General features: G+C 49.9%; 1 protein-coding gene across 1 annotated transcript; it reads right to left on the bottom strand.

The window, feature by feature from the left end:
- Positions 1-1,729: 1,729 nt before the first annotated feature.
- On the bottom strand, positions 1,730-24,083 carry SLC17A9 (solute carrier family 17 member 9). The gene is made up of 13 exons (XM_074920493.1): positions 23,907-24,083; positions 13,865-14,062; positions 12,160-12,299; positions 11,405-11,504; positions 10,478-10,608; positions 9,575-9,671; positions 8,570-8,666; positions 6,415-6,502; positions 6,092-6,126; positions 5,405-5,520; positions 4,929-4,984; positions 4,590-4,619; positions 1,730-4,481 (listed from the first exon to the last, which is right to left on the bottom strand). The coding sequence occupies exons 1-13, from the start codon at positions 24,020-24,022 to the stop codon at positions 4,318-4,320; spliced, it is 1,368 nt and encodes a 455-aa protein (XP_074776594.1). The 5' UTR covers positions 24,023-24,083; the 3' UTR covers positions 1,730-4,317.

Below are 24,083 nucleotides of genomic sequence, written 5' to 3'. Positions count from 1 at the left end.
TGTGAGAGCATCTGCTTGTGCTTTCAAGACGAAAGCAGCAGCGAGAAGTGCTCTTTGCTATTTCTTTTCTCCTCCAAACAGTGCTATTCTTCTCCTGTGTTTTGCTTTCCATCTGCTCGAATGTGTTTATTGATTTAGTGTTATGCAAACTGCAATAAAACAGTATCCTTCCAATGCTCTCGAGCCAGCTATTGAATATGTCCCAAAGAATTTCAATACAAACCGACCCATCAGTTCCAACCCACAGCAGCAATACAATGTACCTGTGATTAATCAGCCTTTAAGCCCAGTCCCTTTCACACCGTCCCCATCTCTGATTTTTTGGGGCAGGCTGGAAAGCTGGGAGGCAGCCCTTCAGGCAGGGCAGCCCCGGGACCCACACAATTTAAGAAACGTGGCAGAGCTCGTTCTTTTCTCTTAGCCTTAGAGAAGCTGATACTATTCTCATAGTATCAGCTGCAGGATACTACGAAGAAGACCAGGGCAGGGTTTAAGGTGGGTCTGTGGCTTCTTAAGAGCTTTTCAGGTCAAAAGAGCTCAAGCGCTGTATGTCAGAGGTTGTCGATACCTTTGTAAGAGGAGCAAAAGGACAGAAGATGAGGGCAACTTGCATTCTGCTAAATTACCTTCAGCATCATTTTCATACCACAAAGTTTCATGTTCGGTTTTTTTTTGTCTGAACATATTGAGGAGCAAATTATGGACTCTGCAATCCTTAAAGATATTTTCTTGATTACATTCCCCTACAGATGAGGTTTAAAAATTCCTTTAGTGGTTATTTCTCCGTTTAAAATGGACTCCCAAACTTTTCCTCCCGCCCCACCCCTACTAACTGTACAATCGCCAAATGAAAAGGGAAAGCAAATGCCGGGACAGCAGGTCCTGGGGCTGCCCAGTGCAGGCTCCGGCGGTGACACCCACCAGCCAGGGCTGCTCCACGGTGGGGCCTGGGCTCTGCTCGCTGCCCAGCTGTGCCAGCTGTGCCAGCCAAACCATCCACACCAGCCATAGTACCTGTGCCAGCTGTGCCAGCTGTGCCAGCCAAACCATCCACACCAGTCATAGTACCTGTGCCACATGTGCCAGCTGTGCCAGCCAAACCATCCACACCATAGTACCTGTGCCAGCTGTGCCAGCCATACCATCCGCACCAGCCATAGTACCTGTGCCAGCTGTGCCAGCTGTGCCAGCCATACCATCCGCACCAGCCATAGTACCTGTGCCAGCTGTGCCAGCTGTGCCAGGCTCTGCAGCTCTCGGCCAGCCCGGAGCTGCCACATCCCAAATCTAACAGCTCCCTCTGTTGGCATCTGCTCGAACCTATCAGCGAGGATGCGAAAAAGTTGACAGCTTTTGTTTTTTCCCTTTTAGCCCAATCCCCAGGCGGAAGGCGATCTGTCTGCGGGGGTCTCTCCCACCTGACCCAAGACCTGCTTTGTTTGTGTTCTTACTCTAACTGATATTGGACCATGTCTCCTGATGCTGGACTGCCCACAGCTCTGCTTTTCAGTCACTTTTCCAAAATAAGTGGGAAGATGTAGCTGGATGTACTCTGAGTCCAACATACGAGCACACACAAGGTTGCTGTGAGAATCTGCCAGCACAGCCTCTCTGTCCTCTCACCACCCCTGAGGAGTCAGTCACAGTAAATATACTCAAGCTCTCCCTGTCCCTTACTGATCAGGAAAAGGAGCACCTCTGCATTCAAAGGAAAATCAGACAGTGTGCAAATGGTTCGCTGCCTTTATTTTTTTTTTTTTAGGTCTTTCCGTAAGAAAAAAACTCTCAGACAGCAAGCTTTGGCAAGGCTGCTTAAACAAACAAACAAACAAAATAATAGTACAGCTATGTAAGATGGTTTCAATACTTCACCAGAGGTAAGAACATAATGAAACCTAAGCCTCAAATGTACTTCAAATATTTAACTTAGCCAGTTTACAGAGACAGATAATCCGGACCAAAGTGTTAGCTGGATTACAAAGGCGGCACAGCCAGCAATGCTGACTTTCCTTCGAAGACCGTAGTTCCAAATTTCCCAGCTTGCAGAGCCAAGGGGTGGCCAAGCTGCCTTGCTTCCAACGTGAGTGGTTTAAACTCATCAACTCTTCCACAAGAAATGGTGCAACCAGCAAAGAGAACCAGAACTCACTCCTTGTGCTCCTGATCTGCAATACTGAACCGCCGGGGAAGATGTTAAAAGAAAACCATCACCTTTTTTTCTTATGTTGCTCTAGAAAAGGCCGTGCAAACAATCTGCTCAGGCTGGATGAGGGACGAGGCTGGCAGAGACATCTGCATGGCCTCGGGCCTCTTTGGCAAGCCTGGCTTGCATTTGCTCTGTGTGCCTTCCCCATTTCACCCGCTGATTTTAAGAGGCTTCCCAGCAGCATTTGTGTGTCCTGGCTCTGCAGCACCCCAGATCCAGGGTTGTACCTATGGTAGCAACCAGGCTTTTAGAGAAAAAGCACAGAAGGAGAAAAAAAAAAAAACAACTTTCTTATCTTGCTGGCTCCCTATCAGACCACACTGATCCTATATTCTCTTTCAAATTCATCAGGCAGTTGTATCTTTATCTCTTAATACCCCCAATAAGTAGCTCAGCTTAGCTTAGTGGCACCCATTAGTGTGTCTGCAATTAAAAGGCTGTCAGTATTTTCACTATAAACCCAGCTATTCAGAAGCCTAACATGGCTCTAAGGTATCTTCCAAGAAGAAATTTGGCCAAAACCAAAGGAGAAACAAGGTAATTTTTTTAAGACAATGAATCTGAACCTACAGCATTCCTGCACAGAGAGGTCCCTTAGGGAATCTGCTCCCAAGTCTCAGCTGAAGTTTTCTGGTAAGCACTAGAGAAATCAAAAAGATCCTTTCAGGCTCCAAGCAAGGGGTGGGAGGAAAAGCAATGAACTGCTTTAATATGAAATGCCACGTTTAAAATAGATCCTACAAAACCAGAAACTGTAGGCTGGTAAATCCTTCCCTTCTGGAAATACTGTGGGTTTTGGTGGGAGTACCACTCAAAATAAGCATGCAGGATCAGGCCTCAAGTCCATCAAATATAGAATTTGGTACTTAAATTTAAAAATATTTATAAATAAGTTAAGACATTCAGGCTCAGAGGCGTGTACAGCCAAGTATTTCCCTCTGACACGGGGAACCACAGGGATCCACATCCAGTCCTACCGAGCCCCGAGGCAGAAATTTGCTTTACACTTAAGGTAAGGTAAGAAAACCTGCCCGTTGCAGGCTCTTAGTAAAGTCTCCAATGCCCGTTGAGAGGGACGCGTCTAATCAAGGAGAAAGCATTTGGGAGTATAGATCCATAGCACAGAGCATGACCTGTTCTTCCCATACATTCAGAGCATATGGCAGAGCAGCCCCCGGGGGTTCCTCGGCTGCACCCACGCTGCAAGGTGAGCCCAGCCAAGCCTGGCCATGGGTGCCTGCAGCTCTCCTCTGCTCTCACGCTGGAGGTGGTCTGCCTTGGCTCAGGGCTGGAGCGAAGCGACCCCAGAGAGGAGGGAGCCCTTGAGCTCTGCCCTTGAGCAAAGTTGGGCTCAGCTGGTTTGAGTGTTCAGCGCTGCAAGCTCCCGGCTCAGCTCAAGCTCAGCTCAAGCATGCTGAAGGCAGTATTGATGCAGCCTCATGCCCCTGGGACCACAGCAGACACCCAGCCAGAAGACTTCCCCTGCACGGAAGCCCTGAATTCATCTCACAACCCATTCTCCTGTACACCCGGCTTGTACCTGTCGAGCAGACTGCAAAATGAAGGCACGCGAGGGAGGGTTAAGGTCAGAGGTACATTCGTTCAGATTATTCCTTTCATGTAGTTCAGAGGACACGTGTCGTGTGGCAGCCCGAGAGCCGGCCACCCTCCCTGAGGTCACAGGGTGGCAGAGCATGGAGGGACCTGCTCCTGGCACGGCGAGGCAGCTCCCCTCAGAGAGCAACTGCTCCAGGACACGCCATGCAAACCACAGCAGCCTTCGGGGACCAGCCGGGTGAGCTGCTCTGGCCACACGGATATCTGTCCACTAGACACAGACTGGGGCAAACCGGTCACACGGGCCGTATCCTCACTGGAGATGTTGAGCTGGATGGCTCTGCAGGCCATCAGCTATGCCCTGAGCAAAAAATGAACTCTAAATTTCTTTTGTCCCATGGGTTTCAAACAGACCCAATATGTACTTGGTCTCAGTATATTTTTTTTTTCCTGTTAAACACCTTAAAAAAAAAAAAAAGTTCTTTGGCACTTGTGCGACAATGACACATAGACGTGACACTCTCCTGTCCTTCAGCTGCTTGCTGGACTCATCTCTAGAGGTCCATATATGCCGAGTCTGTGTCCACCCTCTGGGCCTCTCCAAACATGAGGAATGCACAGAGGCCAATGCTGTTAACAGCAGCCACCAGGTTAAAAACAGAAATCCAGGAGCCAGTCGTTTCGATCAGGTAGCCAGCCAAGTACACACAAATGACACCTGGGGCAGGAGAGAAGAGAAAGAAATGCAAAGGCTCTGGGTCGGATCCTGCCCACCCACGAAGAGAGGACTCCCCAGGAAAGGTTGAGCTGCAGGAAGGTACTTTACCTAGGAGGGCTCCACCTGTATTCCCAACACCTGTAAAGAAAGAGAAGGAATTGTCTGTTAGAAACCCAGAGCAATGCCTTGCTGATGGCTGCGACACCTGCCACTCATCCTCGTCCCCACCCTTGGGGCAGGTAAGAAGCATCTGGCAGACTGAGAGGCAGGTTGGTGCTGTTACCCACCCCCGGCAGCAGCAGGTACATCCCAGGGGGAAGCTGAGGCTGCAAATACGGAGTAGAGGTTGCACAGAGCTACTGCTGCTCAAACCTTAGTGCTGATGACCGTGTCCCCTCCCGTATGTGCCACCTTCCCAGCACAGCCGAAACCCCACGGAATCCTTACCGAACAGTAAGCCAGCACGTGAGGGGGCCAGATCCTGTACGTTTACTGAAATGCCACTAGTGAGAAACAGAGAGGAGAAAATGGCAGTTTTCATGGAGCACAATTGCCTTTCCATCATTTACACAGGGTTTAGTTCGTCAAACAAAAGGAAGGGATCCTGGACAGTAAGCATTGGCAGGAGAAAGGAGGAAAGAGGCTGAGAGTGACGCAGCACAGGAGAGTACCAGAAGGAAAAGAATTCATCTCAAAATGCAATTCCCCTCCTGCTTCGTGTCCCTGATAACTGCTGGTCCAAGCCCTTCCCCACACTAGAGGCTTGCTGGATCGTTTCCAACCCCTAAACTCCACTGGCCTCGCACGGACCAAGGCTCTTGCTCTGACAGTCGTGATGGAGGCAGACTCCTCCTGGACCCTGAAATGGCAAGCGGGGGGCAAGAGCTAAGGCCCACAGCTACTGTCGTTATCACTCTCGTTACCTGTGGTTAAAGGTCTGAAGTCCAACAGAGGCAGAAGCAAACACTATCGCCTTGCAAAAACTGGAGGTCTGGCCCAGGCACAAGGCAAAAATGCTTGAGACGCCAGAGCCAATGACCTGGAAGAAAGGGAAAATTAAATACCACAGCACATTTTATGTAAGGAAGAAAGCAACTCCCGTCACGGACAAACTGTTCCCTTTTACAATGGCAAGGGCTCATGTGCACCAGGTGCTTCTCAAGCCTTTTTTTTTCCCCTGGTGTCTTGCCTTTTGGTGTCAGAGGTCTGTCCAGAGGCATGTGATGCTGCGGAACAGAAAGAATATACTGTGCTCTCACCTGGCATTTCTATTTCTGTTCACCCTTGTGTCACTATTTCCTCAGTATCTAAGGGGTCATTTGGAGTGACAGCGTGTGGTTGGCCTTTGCCTATGAAACAAAACCCCTTCGGAGCATCACAAACCTCTGTGCTCAATGTTAGTGTTGGTCCATGCTCTGTTCCTCAGTCAGGGTTTTCCTCTGGGTTTAATTTCCCATCCACACTGACCACCAGTCTATGTGCAAAGCTACAAACCCTTTCCTCTTTCCACCTCTAACCACCAACCCAGCTCCGTACCAGGTCTAATCTGCCATGCAAGCAGAGCTCAGCAGGTAGCTCCAGTGTCACTCCTGTGGCTTCAGCTCTCTTACCTGCATGAATTTACGAATGGTGATGGTTTTGTACCCTTGAAAAGAAAGAAGAGTTGCAGTTAAGCACAGCTCACCAGGTCTCCTTGCTCAGATGATAGATAGATTTCATCTCCAGGTGGATATTTGGCTGAGATCAAAGGCAGTCCCAAACACATGGATGGGATTTAGACCCTGGAGTATTTACCCTGCTTTTGTATCAGAACCTCACACTGTCTGTTTGCTGGGTTGTCTTCTCCCTACCAGCAAGCCTACCTCCTCCCACCCAGGTCCTCCTTCCACATCACATAAATTAAGAGCTGAGGAAAAGCCAAAAGAGCTCTTACCCTGGTTGATTAAATGATCAGACAGAAATCCACTGAACAAGCTTGTAGGAATTGCAACCAGCCAAGGGACTACGTTAAACACCCAACCCTGAAAGGGAGCAAAAATGCTGTCAGAACTGAGTTTGTTTGCGAATATTTTATTTGATAGTCGGTGATATCTGTCGAAAGGGGAAAAAAAAAATCAAGTGATCAGGGCTTCTCGAATGATCTCTACTCCCTTGGCATACCAAGCTCTCAGCTACACCCTGCACCATCCCGAAGTCTGTAAAGTGGCATCACGGGGCTGTAGCATTTCTAGGTTTGTTGTCTTTCCTTCTGCCCCGGTGACCCTGCAGCCAGAGGAGAGGCAGAAAGCCCTGTCTGCTCTGGGAAAGAGGGATTAAACGTGGCAAAGTTTACTGTTCAGCAAGGTGAGGTGGCAGAAAGCCCTGGAAAGCAAGCTGCAGATTTTACTCTGCCCTGTGGGGTCATCAGTAAAGCTGCCGGCAACATTTCCGACATCAGCTTCAACCTCATTAGCAGCGTTACTGGGAAGCTGAGGGAACATAGCTGGATTTTCTAATGCCAGGATTAGGTAACATTATGGGTAGCAACATACTTTGGCCTATTTTCAATTAAGCGAGCTTGCTCCAGTTGTAATCACAGATGATTACTGGTCATCTGGATTACAGCTGCTCAGAGGCATTTCGGTGCCCAGATCCCACGAGGAGCTGAAATCAGTGCAGGCTGAGCTGGGCTTCATCTCAGCTGGTTGAACCTACTCACCCGTCCATCGTGCCCCGCATCTCCCCCTTCGCTCAGAGCCTGTTACCCCACGGAGGAATCCCTCCCTTCCTCGCCGGGCTTCAGGATGCGCCGGAGGGCTGAATAATCTTGGGTTTGAATAATCCTGTTTCAGCTGCTCCTGGAAATGGTACCAGGGTCCATCTACATCTTTCAGTGATTTGAAACTTTGGGTCTTGGTCACTTTTGAATGTGTTACCCCATAGGGATTGCGGGGTGATATCTCTGGTGTCTGTTAAGCCCAGCTGGGGCTGCTCAGCCAGTCAATCCTGACACACAGAGCCAGCCTGGGCTCAGCCTACAGCCCATCACCCTGAACTGCCTGAGCTAAAACCCTCCACCACCTCCAGCCAGGTGGGCTGCAGGCAGCTGCTTCGGCAGCGGTGAAGGCAGGTCACCTGCAGAAAGGGACTGTGACCAGTAGGTGACATAAGTTTCCCACATTAAGGATTATCGTCCATCCTTTAGAATCAAGCATCCTCCAGCCCCGTTTTATTAAAATGTATGAAGCGATTATCAGATGCAGGGACGCTATATAGAGCATCTTACATAAGGGCCCCATGATATAATGCTTAACAGATGGTAAATTACTGCTGCGCAAGCACGTTACTCGAGGTGCACAGATCTTGTCACAACAATATGTTTGCTGGTTTAATACATGGTTTTAATATAAATATCTAGTACGCCATAAAGCGCCTTACACACGTAATATGAAAAGGCATTTGTTAAGCAGCTCTAGAAATCATAAAAACCCAACAGAGCCATTGTGGAAAAGATTGTCTGAGTTTCTGAGAAGAAGATCAAAATGCCAGCTCTCAGCCCAGGTGAGTGTTGCATAGGTTTCTGAAAAAATGGGAACATCGTTTGTGCTGAGGAGAGGGAAGCTTTTATAGTCTTTTTGAAGATGTTATTAATGGCAATTATCATTTTTGCAGGCAGGTCTGAGCTATATAATGTCAGTACAGTTAAAAACCCCATGAAAACCCAGGAGTGAATGGTGGGCATTTGCAACAGCATAATGCCATTTTAAAACCATCCACAGAAGAAAAGCAGTCTAAAACCCAAACATAACCTCTCTTCCCTGCCTGGAAGGTGCCCCAGCTCTGCCGCCCTTCAGCATCCCTAAACAAGCAACTAGAAACCAGCCTCTGCCTACCTGGAGGGAGGATGCTTGCCTCTCCAGATGTATGTGCAGGGGGAAAACGGCTCCTCACCCCCCAGGGAAACCTCCCACCTCCTCCTGCCTCCCAGCCTGCTCTCATCAAACCACTCTGCCATCATCTTCCTCCCCAACCAACCCGTTTTGGCAGGTACCCAGCACGACCTCATTTGCACAGAGACCGGCAATGCCTGTGCCTCAGAGCCAACTTACCTTTGACTCGGGGAAAGTTTCCTTAAAGAAAGTTGGCAGCCAGGAGAGGAGAGTGAAAAATGTGCTGGCTGTAGAAAGCTGAGCGATGATGACAGCCCTGAAAATACACAGTGGAGAGGAAATAATCAGGAGTGACAGGTCACACTGGGTGGGAAACGGGCACTTGAGCAACTTAATATTTCAGTTCCTGGTCTATAAATAAATCCCTCCCAGCGCTGCAATTGTTTTCTGAGACTTTTTTTCATCGATAACTACTGCTTTTGCCTTCCCACTGGCAATACCACTCCTTCCTTCGCTGCCCTCATCACAGCGCCCGGGAGGGGCCTGACGTCAGCCCCTGGGTTCAGGAGAGGTTAATTGCAGCAGCAATTGCGTGAGGGCATCTCCCACCAGTCCCTTCCAGCGCCGCAAGAGCTGTCCTGCTCCAAGAGGTCTTGTTTAGGGTTTTCTAGGGATTTGCTATCAGCAGATGCTCCCTGGTTACTCAAGGCAGGAATGGGCTTGCTGCCCTGCAGCCCCATTGCCCAGTAACACTTGGGAACGTGCTTGGATGACCTTCAGTACCAAATGCAGCATCTCAGAGAAAAAATGGCTATTAAAAAGGTGTTTTGCCAGCAGTGAGAACACAGCCCGTGCCACCCAGTGCCCCTGGGCTGCACTCCTTGGGAGCCCATTGCAAGCAGCATTTCTAACAAGACCGGTGGAGAATATCACTCCAGAGGAGCACACGACTCATCCAGGGAACAGCCTGCGAAGAAGAAAGATTTGCCAGTAACATTCAAGCCTGACATTCATCCGGACAGAACATAAACTGCCTTTTGTCACGCTTACCTGTACAGTTGTTTATTTATACAGAAGGGATTAGAAAACCTGGTAAAATTTCCCAATAAATAAATGGATGAAACACACATAGCGGAAGAAATAAGCACAGGGAGGTGAAAAGCCCTTGGAAGGAGGGTGCTTCTCCCAGCCCTGCCGACCCTCGAGGCCACTGCAGCTGCCTACCATATCGGTGCCTTCTTAAACAGCTGCTTCCAGGGAACTTTGCTCTGCTTGGATATCGAGAGGCCTCTCATTAAATAGTCTATGGGGATGATGAGTTCTGCAGGGAAGAAAACATACGAAGAAAAGCTTTGATCAGTAATTTTCTGTGAAGCTGGAGGGAGCCCTGGGAGACCACTATACAACTACCTTAATCTCCTTCTGACTCTGATTTTTGACTATACCACCACTGAATGCTCATGAAAACACCTTCTACTGTTGACCAAAATTTTTCCACTGCATCCACACAGTTCCCCATCCAGCTACCTGCAACCACTTGTCATATCTCTTGTTACAATTAAACAAAAACCCCTTGGGCAGGGACCAGGTTTGGGTTTTGTGCAGCTCCAGGCACATGCCTGGCTCCTACATATCATGCTCGCACTAACAATGCTGTAGCCAGGTGTAATGGTTTCCCCATGTATGGAATTACTCCCAGACAGTTATTTGGGAAGAGATATTCTGGATTAACTGGTTTTTAAAAGCTCTATGTGTGGATGCTCTTAGTTTGGAATAAGTATCTTGCCCTGCTTTAGCTTAATCCACTTTGAAGATCATGCTCTGTTTGGTGTTTTCACTGGTGCTTAAGAGTACTGAGGAGTCAGATCAGGCTTTCAACAGCAATATAATCCAGTGTGGGACTTGAAAATCAGCAGTGCAACAGCTCAAAACCTTGTTTCTGGGTTTAGCATCTTGGGTGAGACATAGCGTGTATCATAGAAGACATCTGAGTAAAAGGTCTTTGTGTAAAACCAGGCGTGTTCTTAGAAACACAGAGGATTTGCAGAAAATAACAGAGAGGCACCACCCGGGTCCCACAGGCCCCGCAGTGCTGGAAGCCTGAGGGATGTGGGTGCCTGCACCTACCTTTCTCACTCAGGAGGTACTTGCAGGTGCAGTAAACCCAGAGCAAAGTGAGCAAACCAGAGAAGTAGAAAACGCTCTCCCAGCCGTACCAGTCGAGGAGGAGAGATCCTGCACCACCAATCACCAGCGTCCTGCAAGGGAAACCACACTGGGCTTTCCAGTCTGGCTGGGAGCACTGGGGCTGCACGCATCAATGGGAGATGCTTCTTAGGGTGGACGCTGCGGGTCACTAAATGCACTTAAAATAGTCATCAGTCACTGCCTGTGCAGGCATTGCCCACCTGCCCAGTCACCCCGTGGCTCTGCAACCTGCCCTGTTCCCTGCGTGGCATCTGGGGATCCTCAGCCAGGCAGGAGAAACCACTAAGGGACCTCACACCCATCTGCCCCACACTGAAAGATGCTCGTCAGGGAAAGAAAATGAGGCTGCGGGTGTGCAGAAGGCATCTCAGAGAATGTACTAATCAGCAAAAGAAATGAGGACACTGGAAAACTAAGTGATTAAGCACAGTTACATTTCTACATGGCTTTTATGCAACCTTTCCATATAGAAAGGAAATTCTCATGGAGATTAGCAGAATTGGGAAAGTTATATTACCCCCATCTATCAGAGAGGACGGGTGAGCAGTCCTGGGCTGACCCTTGCTCTTCCTAATCAATTAAGCTGTTTCTCATAGTAATTAAATGTTGCAAGACACTTTTCAGAGTCTGGCATGAAAAGAAAGGGAAAAAAAAAAAAAAACATAAATCCTTGACATGCACGACAGCATCTGCCTGAGGCTTCCTCAGCTGCAGCCGCTATCCTCAAGGACCCAGGAATCCACATGTACTTTGGGCTGGGAGTTTTGCCTCTAACTATTTAATGGCATTTCATCACATACGATGTCCGGAGACTGTCACTCGCTGCTCAAATCCTTTTCAACTTACCCAAACTGCGAGCCGGTCCCCACTGTGCTGTAAGTGAAGGCTCGCTCGCTCTCCCGGACCTTCTGGGACAGCAGGCTGGCCAGGGATGGGAAATACACCCCTGTGGGCAAGAGCAGCAAGGCAGGGAGCAGTCAGGCTCCTGTGCCCTCAGGAGCAAATCAAAATCAAATTTAAAAAGCCCAGCAGGAGCTAAACACCGAGACAAAGCAACAAAACCTTTGGTGAATTCAAAACGGGGATATGAAATAAAGCAAGTGAATCCGTCACCATGAAAGGTTGGTTTGTGCCTTCTCCATAATCCCGTTTCACCATCAGTGCTGCTATTGTACATCCATCAGTGCCAGTGCGCTTATCCCAACGGTTCCCCAGTGCTGCGGCTCAGCAAGAGGGAGGGAAAATCATCCCAAATTATCCAAAAGTTTTGGTAAGGGCCGATTTTCCCCAAATGCTTTGAAGAGTTGTAAAACGTGGAAAATCAAACAAGACCAGCGACAGTTTCAGAAGCCAGCAGCCCCTGTCTGGCAGAGAGATTTCTACAGGGGAATGATTTGTCAATGACTTTCTCTAGAAACGTCACTTTTTTTTTTTTCCCGTGGAAGGCAGTTTTGAGGCAGAGGGTTGCTCGAACACGCAGGAGAAGGGTTCATGCACTGCAAACCGTATGACTTGCATCTGAATTTACTGCACACAAGCCCCCCTGCAAGGAAACCCCTGGGCAGACACACACAGACACCTGCTCGGGACAGGGGCCTCACCTTGCAGCAACCCCATGAGGAACCTGGAGGAGGCCATAAAAACGAGATGGGCAGAAGTGACGTGGGTGAGCAGCGGGGTGAGGACCGTGAGGAACCCCCAGGCTGATGCTGAGAGGAGGAGGACTTTCTCACCTCCTATTCTGGAAGACAGAAAATACATTATCAGGAACAAGGGGAGGGCAAAAGGGCAAAGTCCTCCAGTCAAGACTCAAGTGTCCTTCCCAGTTTAGCCTGTTTTTAAGAGCAACCTTTCAGTCAAACCTGTTCTTCTCTGACAAATATCTTTAGCCCTCTGGGGAATAGCTCTGACCCCCTCCCTCCCACCTCACTGGAGCTGGCAGTGAGCAGCTGGCCACTGGCATCGCTCTCACGGGGACAGTGGCCACCAGCACTGCCCATCCAGCCGTGAGGCACCACCACACCGATGCACTCCAGTTTCTGACAGAGGGGAAGCCCAAGCTGCTGTCCCCGTTCTGCTTTTAACCAGTGACAGTGTTTTCTCTTCCATCTGCTCTTCTGCAACAGCTCTGCCTGTTAACGTTTGGATTTTTGCAGGCGTTTGCTTGCAAACTATTAAGGAACATAATTAAATAGCGTAGTGCACTGCATGGATAATGTACTCCTTCCAGGCATGTGCTCCCCTCAAAAGATTTCATAGGAAAGCCCTCCTCACTAAGAACAGGGTGGCTGGGGAAAGGAAATTGAGCAGGTAATTACTCAGATCTTTCCTTAGAGCTAGCTGGGGAAGTTGTTTTTTAATTGATGTGATAAAATGGAGACACTTGGGGTTTTCCAAACATGATGGAAACCGATGGGGCCTTGCTTGTGAAAAGACTGCATGAGAATACAGGGTGGAAAAAAACGGAGGTGCTGAACTGAAAACAAAGATAGACTATGCAGATCAGATAGAAAAAAGCTGTATTCCTTGCAAAACGGAAATTATTTTCTTCTTGTGGTTAGTGATTGCAGCTATAAATCCTTCCAAATGGCTGTCCAGCACTGCTGGGATTAAACTGTTTGTTAATGGCCAAGTAACACTCCTGGTGAGCAGGAGCTATGAACTCTGCAAAGCATATCAGCATTTATCACTTTTCTGAAATAAAGTCTGCTTTACACCCACTATTTCTTTAATCGGCTTAACATGTAAGCTTGTGAGTTTGCTTTTTTTATTCCAATTACTGAACCAGTGCTAAAAACAACCTCCATCAGAAAAAATTATGCTGGTATAAAATTACTCTTCACTGTTTCCAGGTGAAAAAAACCCCTAAATTGGTCTAAGTGTCCATTAACACGACTGTAGTTCTCTCCTGGCAGCTGCTCTGCAGGATCTGTCCCGGCAGTAATGATTGTGCAGACAGTCCCTGTGTTTGCTGGGGATTTTGCTCGTGCAAGTTCCTTCAGCGAAACTGCCCCATAAGCACAGCAGCAGTTTCTAGACCCAGGAATCTACATGGACAGCCAAAACTTTCTGAATCAGAACTACAGACCCTGCGTGAGGCTGATGGAGAGACCTCAACTGCTTCTAGAGCAACCTCCAGCGCTCCATAAAGCTTCTCCCCAAGGACACGCTTCACCCTTCCACCCCATCACTGTCCCAGGGTGAAACTTGGCACAGCCACCGTCAAAACCGGCACCGAGAGGTCAAAACCAAGCTGAGGGTCATTAAAAAAGCCCGAGCGGTGGAAAATATAATTATTTCCAGTACTTATCACTGATATGTCCTCCGATAATCTGTGTCAAGCAGTAGCCCCAGAAGAAGCTGCTGAGCACTACGCCAGACTGCTTCTTGTCCCAGCTGAAGTGGGTGCTCAGGGCGACGGCGCAGATGGGCACGGTGACGCGGGCGCAGTACAGCAGGCACGTCCCCAGCAGCAACATCACCGTCCAGACGCGGGACTCGGGCCTGCGAGGATGGAGAGGACACATGGGGACAGGGCACACGGAAGGGTCTGCCTGGTAGATCCCTGCACAGCGAGGATTTACAGGTCAGACTGGTTTGCTTGCAAGCTGAAGTCTGTCTTGATAAAGGTCAGCGCAATCCCCCTGTGGCACAGTGGTTCTGACACGGAGCGGGGCTTTTATGGATGATGCCAACTTTCATCCCAAACACTATTTGACCCCAGCAGCAAAACAATGTCTGCAAGGTGGAACAGGCTGCTGAGGCACTGCTGACTGTGGATGGAGGGAAAGGTGGAGGGAAACCTGGTCGGTTTGCTTTCCCCCCCCCCCCTCCGAACAAAATCTTTAGAAACTGTTCTCTAAAAGATAAGGATAACAAAGGAAAGGTCAGTGCATGAGGTTAGAAGCATTTGCATGAGACACACCGTCCTGGTAGCAAACATTTGTTATTTGGCATTCCTACCCGTTCCCCAAGGGAGGTGGTGTGTGGTTTATCCTTCCTAAATAGGAGGGAGATGGAGGAATCCTTAGTGAGAAACAAGATATGATGTGGCTGAATATCCCAGAGAAAGGAGCAAGATAATCCAGCCTGGCCTGATAAGAAGTTTAAGATAACATGAGTAATAATACGTTAACAGAATATATGTTTTGGTACATGAGTGCTCAGCCCCAAGAAAAGTGCTCCTGCAGAAGATACAGGCTGGAAGTAAGTGGGAAGGCAACTTTCTCCTGCTCTCAGTCAGCGATGTGCTTCTGGAGCACAGACCCACATTTTGCTGCAAACTGCATCAGGCCCCAGGCGCAGGTGAACAACTCTGCCCTCCCACAGCCCCGCTAACGTCAATCTGGGTCCCCCTTTGCCTGTGATTTACAGAGGTAAAAGCTTAGTAAGAACACCCACTATTTGTATCTGGTTATTTTTATGCCCAGAGGCCAGAGCACAAAGCACTGAGCAAACAGACTCTCTCTGCTCCAGCGATGACTGGGGAATTCACCGTACCAGGGCATTAACCTCTGTGCTTTCCACCCTGCTAAACATATCTGCACGGGAAACAACCTGGGTCACTTTTTGTATCGAACTGAGCATTTATTTCTCTGCACTGGAATTATGATAAATGTAGGTTAACGCCGCAGAGCACAAAACCATTTATAAATGTGTCAAATGGCCCGTCACAGAGGGAGGCGAAGGAACAATGAAAAGTAAGGAACACCGGGCAGCTGTGCCCGCTGGAGGTGAATTTATTGCTGTTTCCCAACGAGGCAGATAAGCAGCTCAGTGCCAACCTCTGGCAGAAGGAACTGGAGGTGTTTCAGATGGTGCTTTGAAGGTTGGAACCGTCTTTACAGTGCACACATACAAACCTACAAAATAACACAGGAACTAGAAAACCTCACATATCTTTGCTGGAGGGATAACTAACCAAGGGTTGACCTGCTTTAGCCATAACTAGCTGGTAAATGCTCTCAGAGTCCTTCCTGGTCTTACGCTGAGAGGAAGATATGCAGCAATCTTACTTTGCTTTGCTGCAAAATCAAAGGTGATTTGGGTTTTTTTAATCACCTGCCCCAGCCAGCTCTGGCAGCAGCAGCTCCACCAAATTCAGCTTGTACGGTGAAACCAAAGGTCGTGTCTGGGCCAAACCAACCCCAAAGGGATGATACGGGCAGGGTTTTTTGGGTATAAATCACCCATCAGAGGCAGAGGGCAGGTGGGGGGTAACTGGGGATGGAAAATGTTACAGAGAGCCCTCAGAGGGTTGTCCCAAGACAATCCAAGATCAGCTGCTTGCAGGTACAAGTGACCAGCCCGTGTCTGCCTAACCAGTGCTTCTGCACCCCCAGAAATGGGCTGTTGCCAGTCTGGAGCTGTGATCTCTCCTGTTACCTACAGTGGCACAGCCCTGATTAATTTGAGCTATTGAACCTGCAACAATCGAGGTGACCATGTAAAACGCAGCAGCCTGCCATGTGCGTAGGTATTTCCTATTATTTAGAATAGATTTCTAAATTGTGCTTTTCCCCCCAAAGCAAAGGGAAATCTTTATGACTTTCACAGAAACACACAGAATCCTCTGGGTTGGAAAAGCCCTTGCAGCTCCTCCAGCCCAACCATGACCCTCCCCCTGACCCTTCCCAACTCCCCCGGATCCCTCAGCGCTGGCTCAGCCCGACTCTTCAACCCCTCCAGGGATCCCGGGGACTCCCCCCTGCCCTGGGCAGCCCATTCCAACGCCCAACAGCCCCTTCTGCACAGAAATCCTTCCTCAGAGCCAGCCTGACCCTGCCCTGGGCAGCTTGAGGCCATTCCCTCGGGGCCTGGCGCTGGGGCCTTGGCTCCAGAGACTCACCCCCCCTCTCTGCCCCCTCCTGGCAGGGAGTTGCAGAGGGCCAGGAGGTCTCCCCTCAGCCTCCTCTTCTCCAGACTGAACCCCCCCAGTTCCCCCAGCCGCTCCCCAGCAGACCTGTGCTCCAGACCCTGCCCCAGCTCCGTTGCCCTTCTCTGGCCACGCTCGAGTCATTCAATGGCCTTTTTGGGGTGAGGGGCCCAAAACTGAACCCACTCAGCAAGGTGTGACCTCATCAGTGCCCAGCACATGGCTCAGATCCCTCCCCTGTCCCTGCTGGCCACCCTAGTGCTGATGCAAGCCGGGATGCCATTGGCCTTTCTCACTATCTGGAGCAGGGCTGAGCAATGCCTCTACTCCTGGCAGTTATTCTGATGAGCACAGCAGCATTTTAAGGGGATATTGGATCGATGGTTCTTCCTTGGCCCTAAACCCTGTACAGCTGTTGTCGTGGCTTAACCCCAACCAGGAACTAAGCACCATGCAGCCGCTTGGGAGTAGGGAGGAGAATAAAAAAAAATAAAAACTTGTGGGTCGAGGTAAGAACAGTTTAATAATAAAAATTAAATGAAAGATAATAATATTATTAACATAGTGGTAATGAAAAGGAATATCATAAAAAAGAGATAAATAAAACCCAAGAAAACCCAAGTGATGCACAACACAACTGCTCACCGCCCGCTGACTGATGCCCAAGCAGTGATCTGTCCCCCAGCCAGCTCCCCCCAGTTCATATACTGGGCATGACGCTCTACGGTATGGAATAGCCCTTTGGCTAGCTGGGGTCAGCTGTCCTGGACACGCTCCCTCCCACTTCTTGTGCACCCCTTCGCTGGCAGAATACGGGAAACTGAAAAGTCCTTGACTTGGGATAAGCTTAGCAACAACTAAACCATCACTGTTATCAACTTTATTCTCACACTAAACTCAAAACACAGCACTGTACCAGCTACTAGGAAGAGAATTAACTATCCCAGCCAAAACCAGGCTGTGCAAGATGTAAGATGGAGAGAAAAAGACCTGTGCAGCTCAACTAGTCTTTACTCCACTTCCCCTTATAATATTGCCGAGGTCTGTTCCCTTCAGCAGGTGTTTGTCACTAGGAAAAGCAAAGCCCATGTGCAGCAATGCCGGGGTCTGAGGAGGGTGCAGGTGGGGGGAGCACGCTTTGGTGCTAATGGATTGAACTCCAAACAGCAGCGAGCAGGCTGCAGAGCAGCTCTGGCTCCTGGGCAGAGGGGATGCTGTGAGCTCCCAGCCCTTCTTCTTGCCCCAATGAGGTGGGCAGAGTCACCCAAGCCCCCAGTCCCTGCGCTGGGGACACGTAAGGGGATTTGGGGGTGATGGGGGGGGAAGGCAGCCGGGCTGCAGCAGTGCTGGACTATGCAGGCAACAAGTGTGACCTGCCTGAGCACCGGGCACAAAGCACTGCGTGGCTCCCTGCTAAAGCACGACACCAGTCACAGCCCAGCTCCGACAGCAGTGGGAAGGGGCTGCCAAGCAGAGACTTCCTCCCAACAAGACTCCTCCCCAGCTGATGTTTTGACAAAACTCCAGTGAATATTTTTCTCTTGACTTTTGTTCTTTTTCAAAAGCACTAAATAACTCTCCGGGTATACGACACATTTCTCCGTGCTCTCTTTGGTTACTACTCCATTCTATGCATTTATATTCTTTTCCTATATATTTAAATGCATCGGTAGAGACTTACGCTCAAAACATGTGGGGAGTATAAAGACAGCTTCAGACTACCACTTGCTCCGTAGGTAGCATATCCAGCTAGGAAAATCCACTCAAATAATATGAGTGTCGAACGTAATCACTAGCTGCCCACACCCACCTGAAAGCACGGCAAGAATTATTTCTCTGCAAGGACAATGGTGTGCTTGCATCAGAGGAAAGAGCTTTGTAAATGCATTTTCTCCTAATTATAGTTATCACAGAGGCTGCCAATGAGTCAATGTTCTGCTCGGTGCAAAACAACAACAGCAAAGGTTACAGGAGAAACCTCGGCTAGTACAAAGGGGAAAAATTAAAACCCTCCTTCAAATTCTATGGAATAATGGCAAATCAAACAATGGCTTTTGCAGGTAACACCAGGCACCAGCGGATTCTACCAGCGTTAACAAATCAAATCTAATGGCTTTCGTGATGAGGGAGGTAGAGATAATCTGTGCTGGACATAACCAAACTGAGTCAGAGTAAAGCACATCTAAACTAAGGAGGTCACGGCCGCTGGTGTCACCGTGTCACACAGCCAGACCAAGTGTCTCCCCACAACCCTGTGCCAGTCCTGGCCGAGCCCTGGCTACATGGAGCAGAAACGTCTGTGAGAGGGGGGAGCCACCTCCAAACCATCAGCAGGTGAATCACCAGAGCTTGTCCAGAGCCACCTAATTGACTTAATTGGGTGCCATGTGATGGGGGTGGCTCCTGGCAGCCCGGCCTGTGCTCTCCTGACCTGCCACGCCTGTCTGCTTCCAAGAAAAGGGCACTGCAGGTGCATCCCCTTCTGCATATCACCAAGACCTTCTTTACCGAGCAAAGCAGCCATGCAGCTAGAAAACACTTCCTATTTCATAAACCTCCAGCCACCACCCAGACAGACTATAATTAGCTCAAGCCTTAATGACTCTTCCCGTGTGGCTTTTTGTGTGGCAACAGCTCTATATTTGAGCAGCCCTGCCTGATGTCCCTGGGTTCTCCTCCTCCAGGCACTGGGTGCTCACAGCTTTGCTTCGAAGCATCCAGTGATACCCCAGGACCCCGCTCCCACCAACCAAACGGGTTCCCCATCTAGGGCATGGTGGTTACGACTGATTTTCAAGGATGCCTGAGAGTCCCAAAGGGATAAAACCAAGCCGAGCCATCCCGCAGCAGAAGGAGAGCATAGGGTATCTTTATTTGCAGTCTGTTTTCCTGCTGGAGGAATTTCTCTGGTAGATGCCACAGAGCAAATATTTATTCTACTTTATTTCTCTTGACTTGTCTCCCTCCTTTTCCCCAGTCTGCAGGTCTGTCTGTCTGCAGACACTGCAGGCCACTGTTAAAATGGACTTGCTGGAGTTTAGGTTATCAATTAGATTACAGTTTAGTGCCCCCTTCAAGGCACACATCTGGACCATTGGCTATTTTCAGGTGGCAAGAGAGCTGTGTTAGACAGCAAGACTACGAACAGTCTGTCCCAGCAACAGCTCTTGGCCAAAAGCCATCTCCGAGGTTTGTGGGTGTTTTCCATAACTGGAATTGGAAGTGGGAGAAGACCTGGGAGCTGCAGCTCCTGCTCTGCATCAAAGCTGCACCACGGCCAAGGTGGGTGCAGGTATCGGTGGTGGGGCATACCACCCACACCCAGGGCATCTCTACCTCAGCTCTCTTCTGTAAAAAGAGGCTAAAAAGAGCTCTGTGGGAGACACACGGAGGGTGCATCAGCCGGAGCCACCTCCAGTGCCCCCAGCCCGCTCACTCACACCAGGCACGGACATTCACCTGTCCCTGCAAGAACCCCAGAGCAGGATGGGGCTGAGCCCCTGTGGTGGTACCCAGCTCCAGCCACGCTGGAGGGCCACCAGATCCAAACCAGGGGCACCCAGCAGCCCAGGCTTGGGGCCACCTCCCAGTACGGGCAGCCAGTGCCTGTGGTGTACCCCCTGCCCACCCCATGCCTGGTCACCTGCCACACCACAGCCTGGGGACGTCTCCCTCCTCATCACCCATTCCCAGCCCCCTGGGAGCAGCCCCCTTTTGGAAACCTCTTTCCCAGTTTACCGGCCTATGGCTTTAATTTACAGTAATCTCCAACACAACCACAGCCTGACTGACGTGGTGGCGTAAACACCACAGTCTCGCAGACACTCCTGCGCCAGGAGATAATACCCAGGTAGTTATTTTTAACCTGGTTTAACAGTCCTCTCACTTCTCTCTCTGTTTTTCTCAACAATTTCTCCTTCCCTTGAAAATCTAACATGATTAGGTTTAGCCAACCAAACCAAGAGAGAGGTTTGGTTGGTTTTTTTTTTTTCCCCTTCCTCGAGTTGATTTTGTCATGTTGCAGATCGGCTCCAAGCTAATGATTTGTCGCTGTCAAAAGTAGCTTTGGGGTTTAGAGGAGGTTTTTGGTTTTTTCCAATCCACCAGCTAACAGCCAACGAGAGCAGTATAGAGGACACAGGGCTTTTTTTTCCTGGGAAAGCTGCTGGTTTCCTGTCAGCCTCCTGTGCACAAACTCCCTCCGCAGAGCCGCAGATGGCAACAAAGTGGTGTTCAGCAAGCGCGGCTCTGGGTTTATTCCCTCTCTTAATTTCTTGCTTTCGGCAAAAACAAAGATGAAATTAGATTTCAGCAACTCGTATGAGCTGGAAAAAGTTGTTAAGTCCAGGTGGAGGCGGTGGGAAAATGTAATACTGGAGTGCACGCGTGCTTTGCACGCTGATCTAAGGGCATATGTGGTTCAGCCAGCAACAAAACGTGTGTCTTACTTACATTTTCCATGTGAAAAAAGTTCTCAGCATGATTAAAACCAGGGTGAGGAACTTGTACAATAAAAAAAAAAAAAACAAAAAACAACCACCCCCCAAAAAAAAAAAAAGAAAAGAATGCAACCAAAGCTGCAACATTGTGTTGACAAAAGTTCAGGGCACAGGGCTCAGAAAAACAACGTGACCGCTGGCTCCGGGCAAAGAGCACAGTCAGGCGACTGGAGACCAGCTTGTGGCAGTGGTACAACTCCTTTTATCTCTGGAGCTTAAAGAAACGGCTATAGTAATCCCTTGTCTTCAGACGTAGCCAAAGGCTGGGAGATGCAGAGTGATTTCAGGAGTCATTTGCTTCTCGGGACACACCGACTTTTCCATGTTGTATTTCTCTCCTGGAGGCACCGTCCAAAATGGGATCCCCATGTCTACAGCTGGACCCGCCTTTGTGTGCAACCTTCAGCAACAGATTTGTCTTCTCGGTGCTTCGGTCTTCCCCCAGTTAAACCAGAGATGCTAAAACACATCTACTGCCCAAGGAGTCCTGCTTTAGCATGTTAAGATCTCCATAAAAAGCTGTTATCTAAATGTCCAGATCTGCTACATAAACACAAGGGCTTTTTCAAGCCCCAAACAGAAATCCCCAAGTGTTGTTCTTGGAAGAGGAGGGGTTGGAAACCTGCAGAAAAGCCATTGGAAAGCCGCAGGAAAGTTGGGGAAAGGCAGCAGGAGAGGCAGGATAAAACATAGGGCAAGAATAGTGGAAGAGGAAGGAAAAGCCAGCTGAAAAAAGGGAGGACAAAATAAGAAGCAGCATGAACAAAGATGGAAAAATAAACCTGCCAAGATAACCGTTTATCTCTCCTTGCACTGACGGTGCAGACAGATCTTGGAAGGCTGCCTGGCATGTCTTTTGTTGGATCATGAAAGGAAAACCCATGTCACTTCCCCCACTTGATAAATCCTTGCCACCATGGCAATAACTCATTACTTGGAAATGTTGAGAGCTATTTATCTGCACACGCCATTCAAAAACTGACCACCAAACTGATCTGAGTCCATCCAACGAGGTATTTTACACAACTTGACCAACCTGCTCGCACAGTCTGGCAGATCACTCCCCTTTTCTGCTGCCCCCTTCCTGTTCCCAGCCTCTGTCCGTCCTGTTTAGACCCTAAAGCCTCTATAAATCCTCCCCAAACAAGGGCTGCGAACACGCGTGTGTGTCTACACCAAACACCAGGGAGGTGATCTCTGCCTCTGTGAATCAGTGCAATATAGATAACCACCTGATGGGAGTTATGGTTACCCCGCTGCTCTCTCACATTAACCGGATTCTTTCAATTACCAGCAGCACTTAAAGATGGTCAGAATCGCTTCAAAATGCATGTGTCTTGATAAATAAATCATCTGTTTTGGAGTGTTGTAGATCGTTTGCATTTTTCAAGGAGATTTGGGAAACCAGAGGGTTCATTCTGGCCAAATGTGTTACTTTTTTTTTTTTTTTTTTCTAGAGGTTTTTTTTTCTTTTTTTTTTTTCACGAAAATTTGGTGGGAGGATCTCCCTCTCCCGCCACTCCCATTTCACAAAGACTTAGGGAAAAATTAGAAAGGGGAAGACAGAGAGAGGGAATTTTCCCAACTGGTTTTGGGGGAAAAGAAAATTTTAAGCAGCTCTAGTGTCAAAGGTCTGCTTTTGAGACCGAGCTCCTGCTCTTGGCATGAGTGTGGCTTTGATTTGCCTTCCAGGTCTCTGGCTGCAGGAAAAGTCTCCCTGGACGGCAGTTTAAAGCTGGCTACCAGCCTGTGGCCACCGCAGGAAGCGACTGATGATAAATCTCAGCTTCTCCAGCGGCTAATTGCTGCTGGAAGGGGCAATTCCTTGCCCAGGCATTCCAGCGTGTTGGTACCAATGTCACCTGCCCCCCCGCCCTCCTCCTCCTGCCAGGGCCAGCTCGCCACAGGGTCACCCAGCCCCAAAGGCTGAGGAGAGCTGGGACCCTGCAGGACAGGCCACCGAGGTGGCAGCCAGGCCTCAGTTTCTCTTCACGGCAGCAATAAACCAAATTTCAAAAGCACGGGGACAATAAGATGAAGCCCAGGGGCTCCCAGTCTGGAAAAGCCTCTGACCATCACTTCCACCTGCCCCACGGCACTTGTGAATCAGCATCTCAGGGCGCCTGGGATGGGAGAGGTGGCAGATCCTGGGGTGGAGGTGCTGGATGATGCTCTCGGGGTGGCAGAGGAGCAGCACTGCCCCAGGCACCCCAGCTCCCTCCCTGGCTGGCAGCCTCAGCTCCAAAGCCAAGAGCACCCCGCGTTTGCTTACACCCCTGCTGTTAACAGCGGTCAGTTTGGGCTTAATAGTATTTTGAAGTATTTTAATAACTTGAAGAACAGTTCGTGCCATCGAGCTGCTGCCCAGCTAGTATTCCAGACTTTATCTTAATTAATGGCTATCACCAGTACAAACATCCCTGCTGGAACACTTTGATAAGAACCTCATAGTGGTTTCAACAGCATGTTTAAATAACTGACTCCAGGCCAGATATAAACTCAATAGATTTTTTTTTTTCCCTGTGTTTCACAGTAATTCCGTATCATCCCCTCCCCTCTATCATCCCCTTCCCTCTATCATCCCCTTCCCTCTACCATCTCTGCCGGAGCCCGGAGCGGTGAGACACCGGGGGCTGCCCAGGGCGGTGGGACCGTGTACCCCGGGACCGTCCTGCTGCACCCCCGGGGGCCGCATCGGGTCGGGGGTGGGGGGTCGGTCTCTGGCCGGTGATGTCCCGTCGGGGAGCACCGAGCGACCCCCGAAACCGCTTCTCCGGGGAACGGTCCCGGCTGCCAGACCCCCTCCATCCCGAAGCGGCGTCTTTTCCAGGAGCTGCAGCAGGAGGTGGCGGAGGGAGGGGGGGGGGGGTTCTCCGGATGACTTTGACCTCTGCGGGGGGGTCTCGGGGCCGCGAGGGAACCGGCCGGGGGATGCGGGGAAGGGAGGGGGGGGCTGGGGGGCGTGCAGCCTTACCTGGACCAGTACGGGTCCCCGCCGCCATCCCGCCTCATGCCGTCGTGCTGCCCGCCGCGGGGGCCGTGCTCGGCGCTGCCCACCGGCACATTCCTGCCGCCGGCACCCGCGGCCATGCGGGCAGCGCCTTCCGCCTCCGCCGCCTCACATCGCGGCGGCCGCCGGCTCCCTCCCCCC

Source organism: Athene noctua, chromosome 16, assembly GCF_965140245.1.
Source record: "Athene noctua chromosome 16, bAthNoc1.hap1.1, whole genome shotgun sequence".
Classification (NCBI taxonomy): domain Eukaryota; kingdom Metazoa; phylum Chordata; class Aves; order Strigiformes; family Strigidae; genus Athene; species Athene noctua.
The sequence above is the reverse complement of the archived record's forward strand: the minus strand, read 5'-3'. Positions and strand labels throughout refer to the sequence as shown.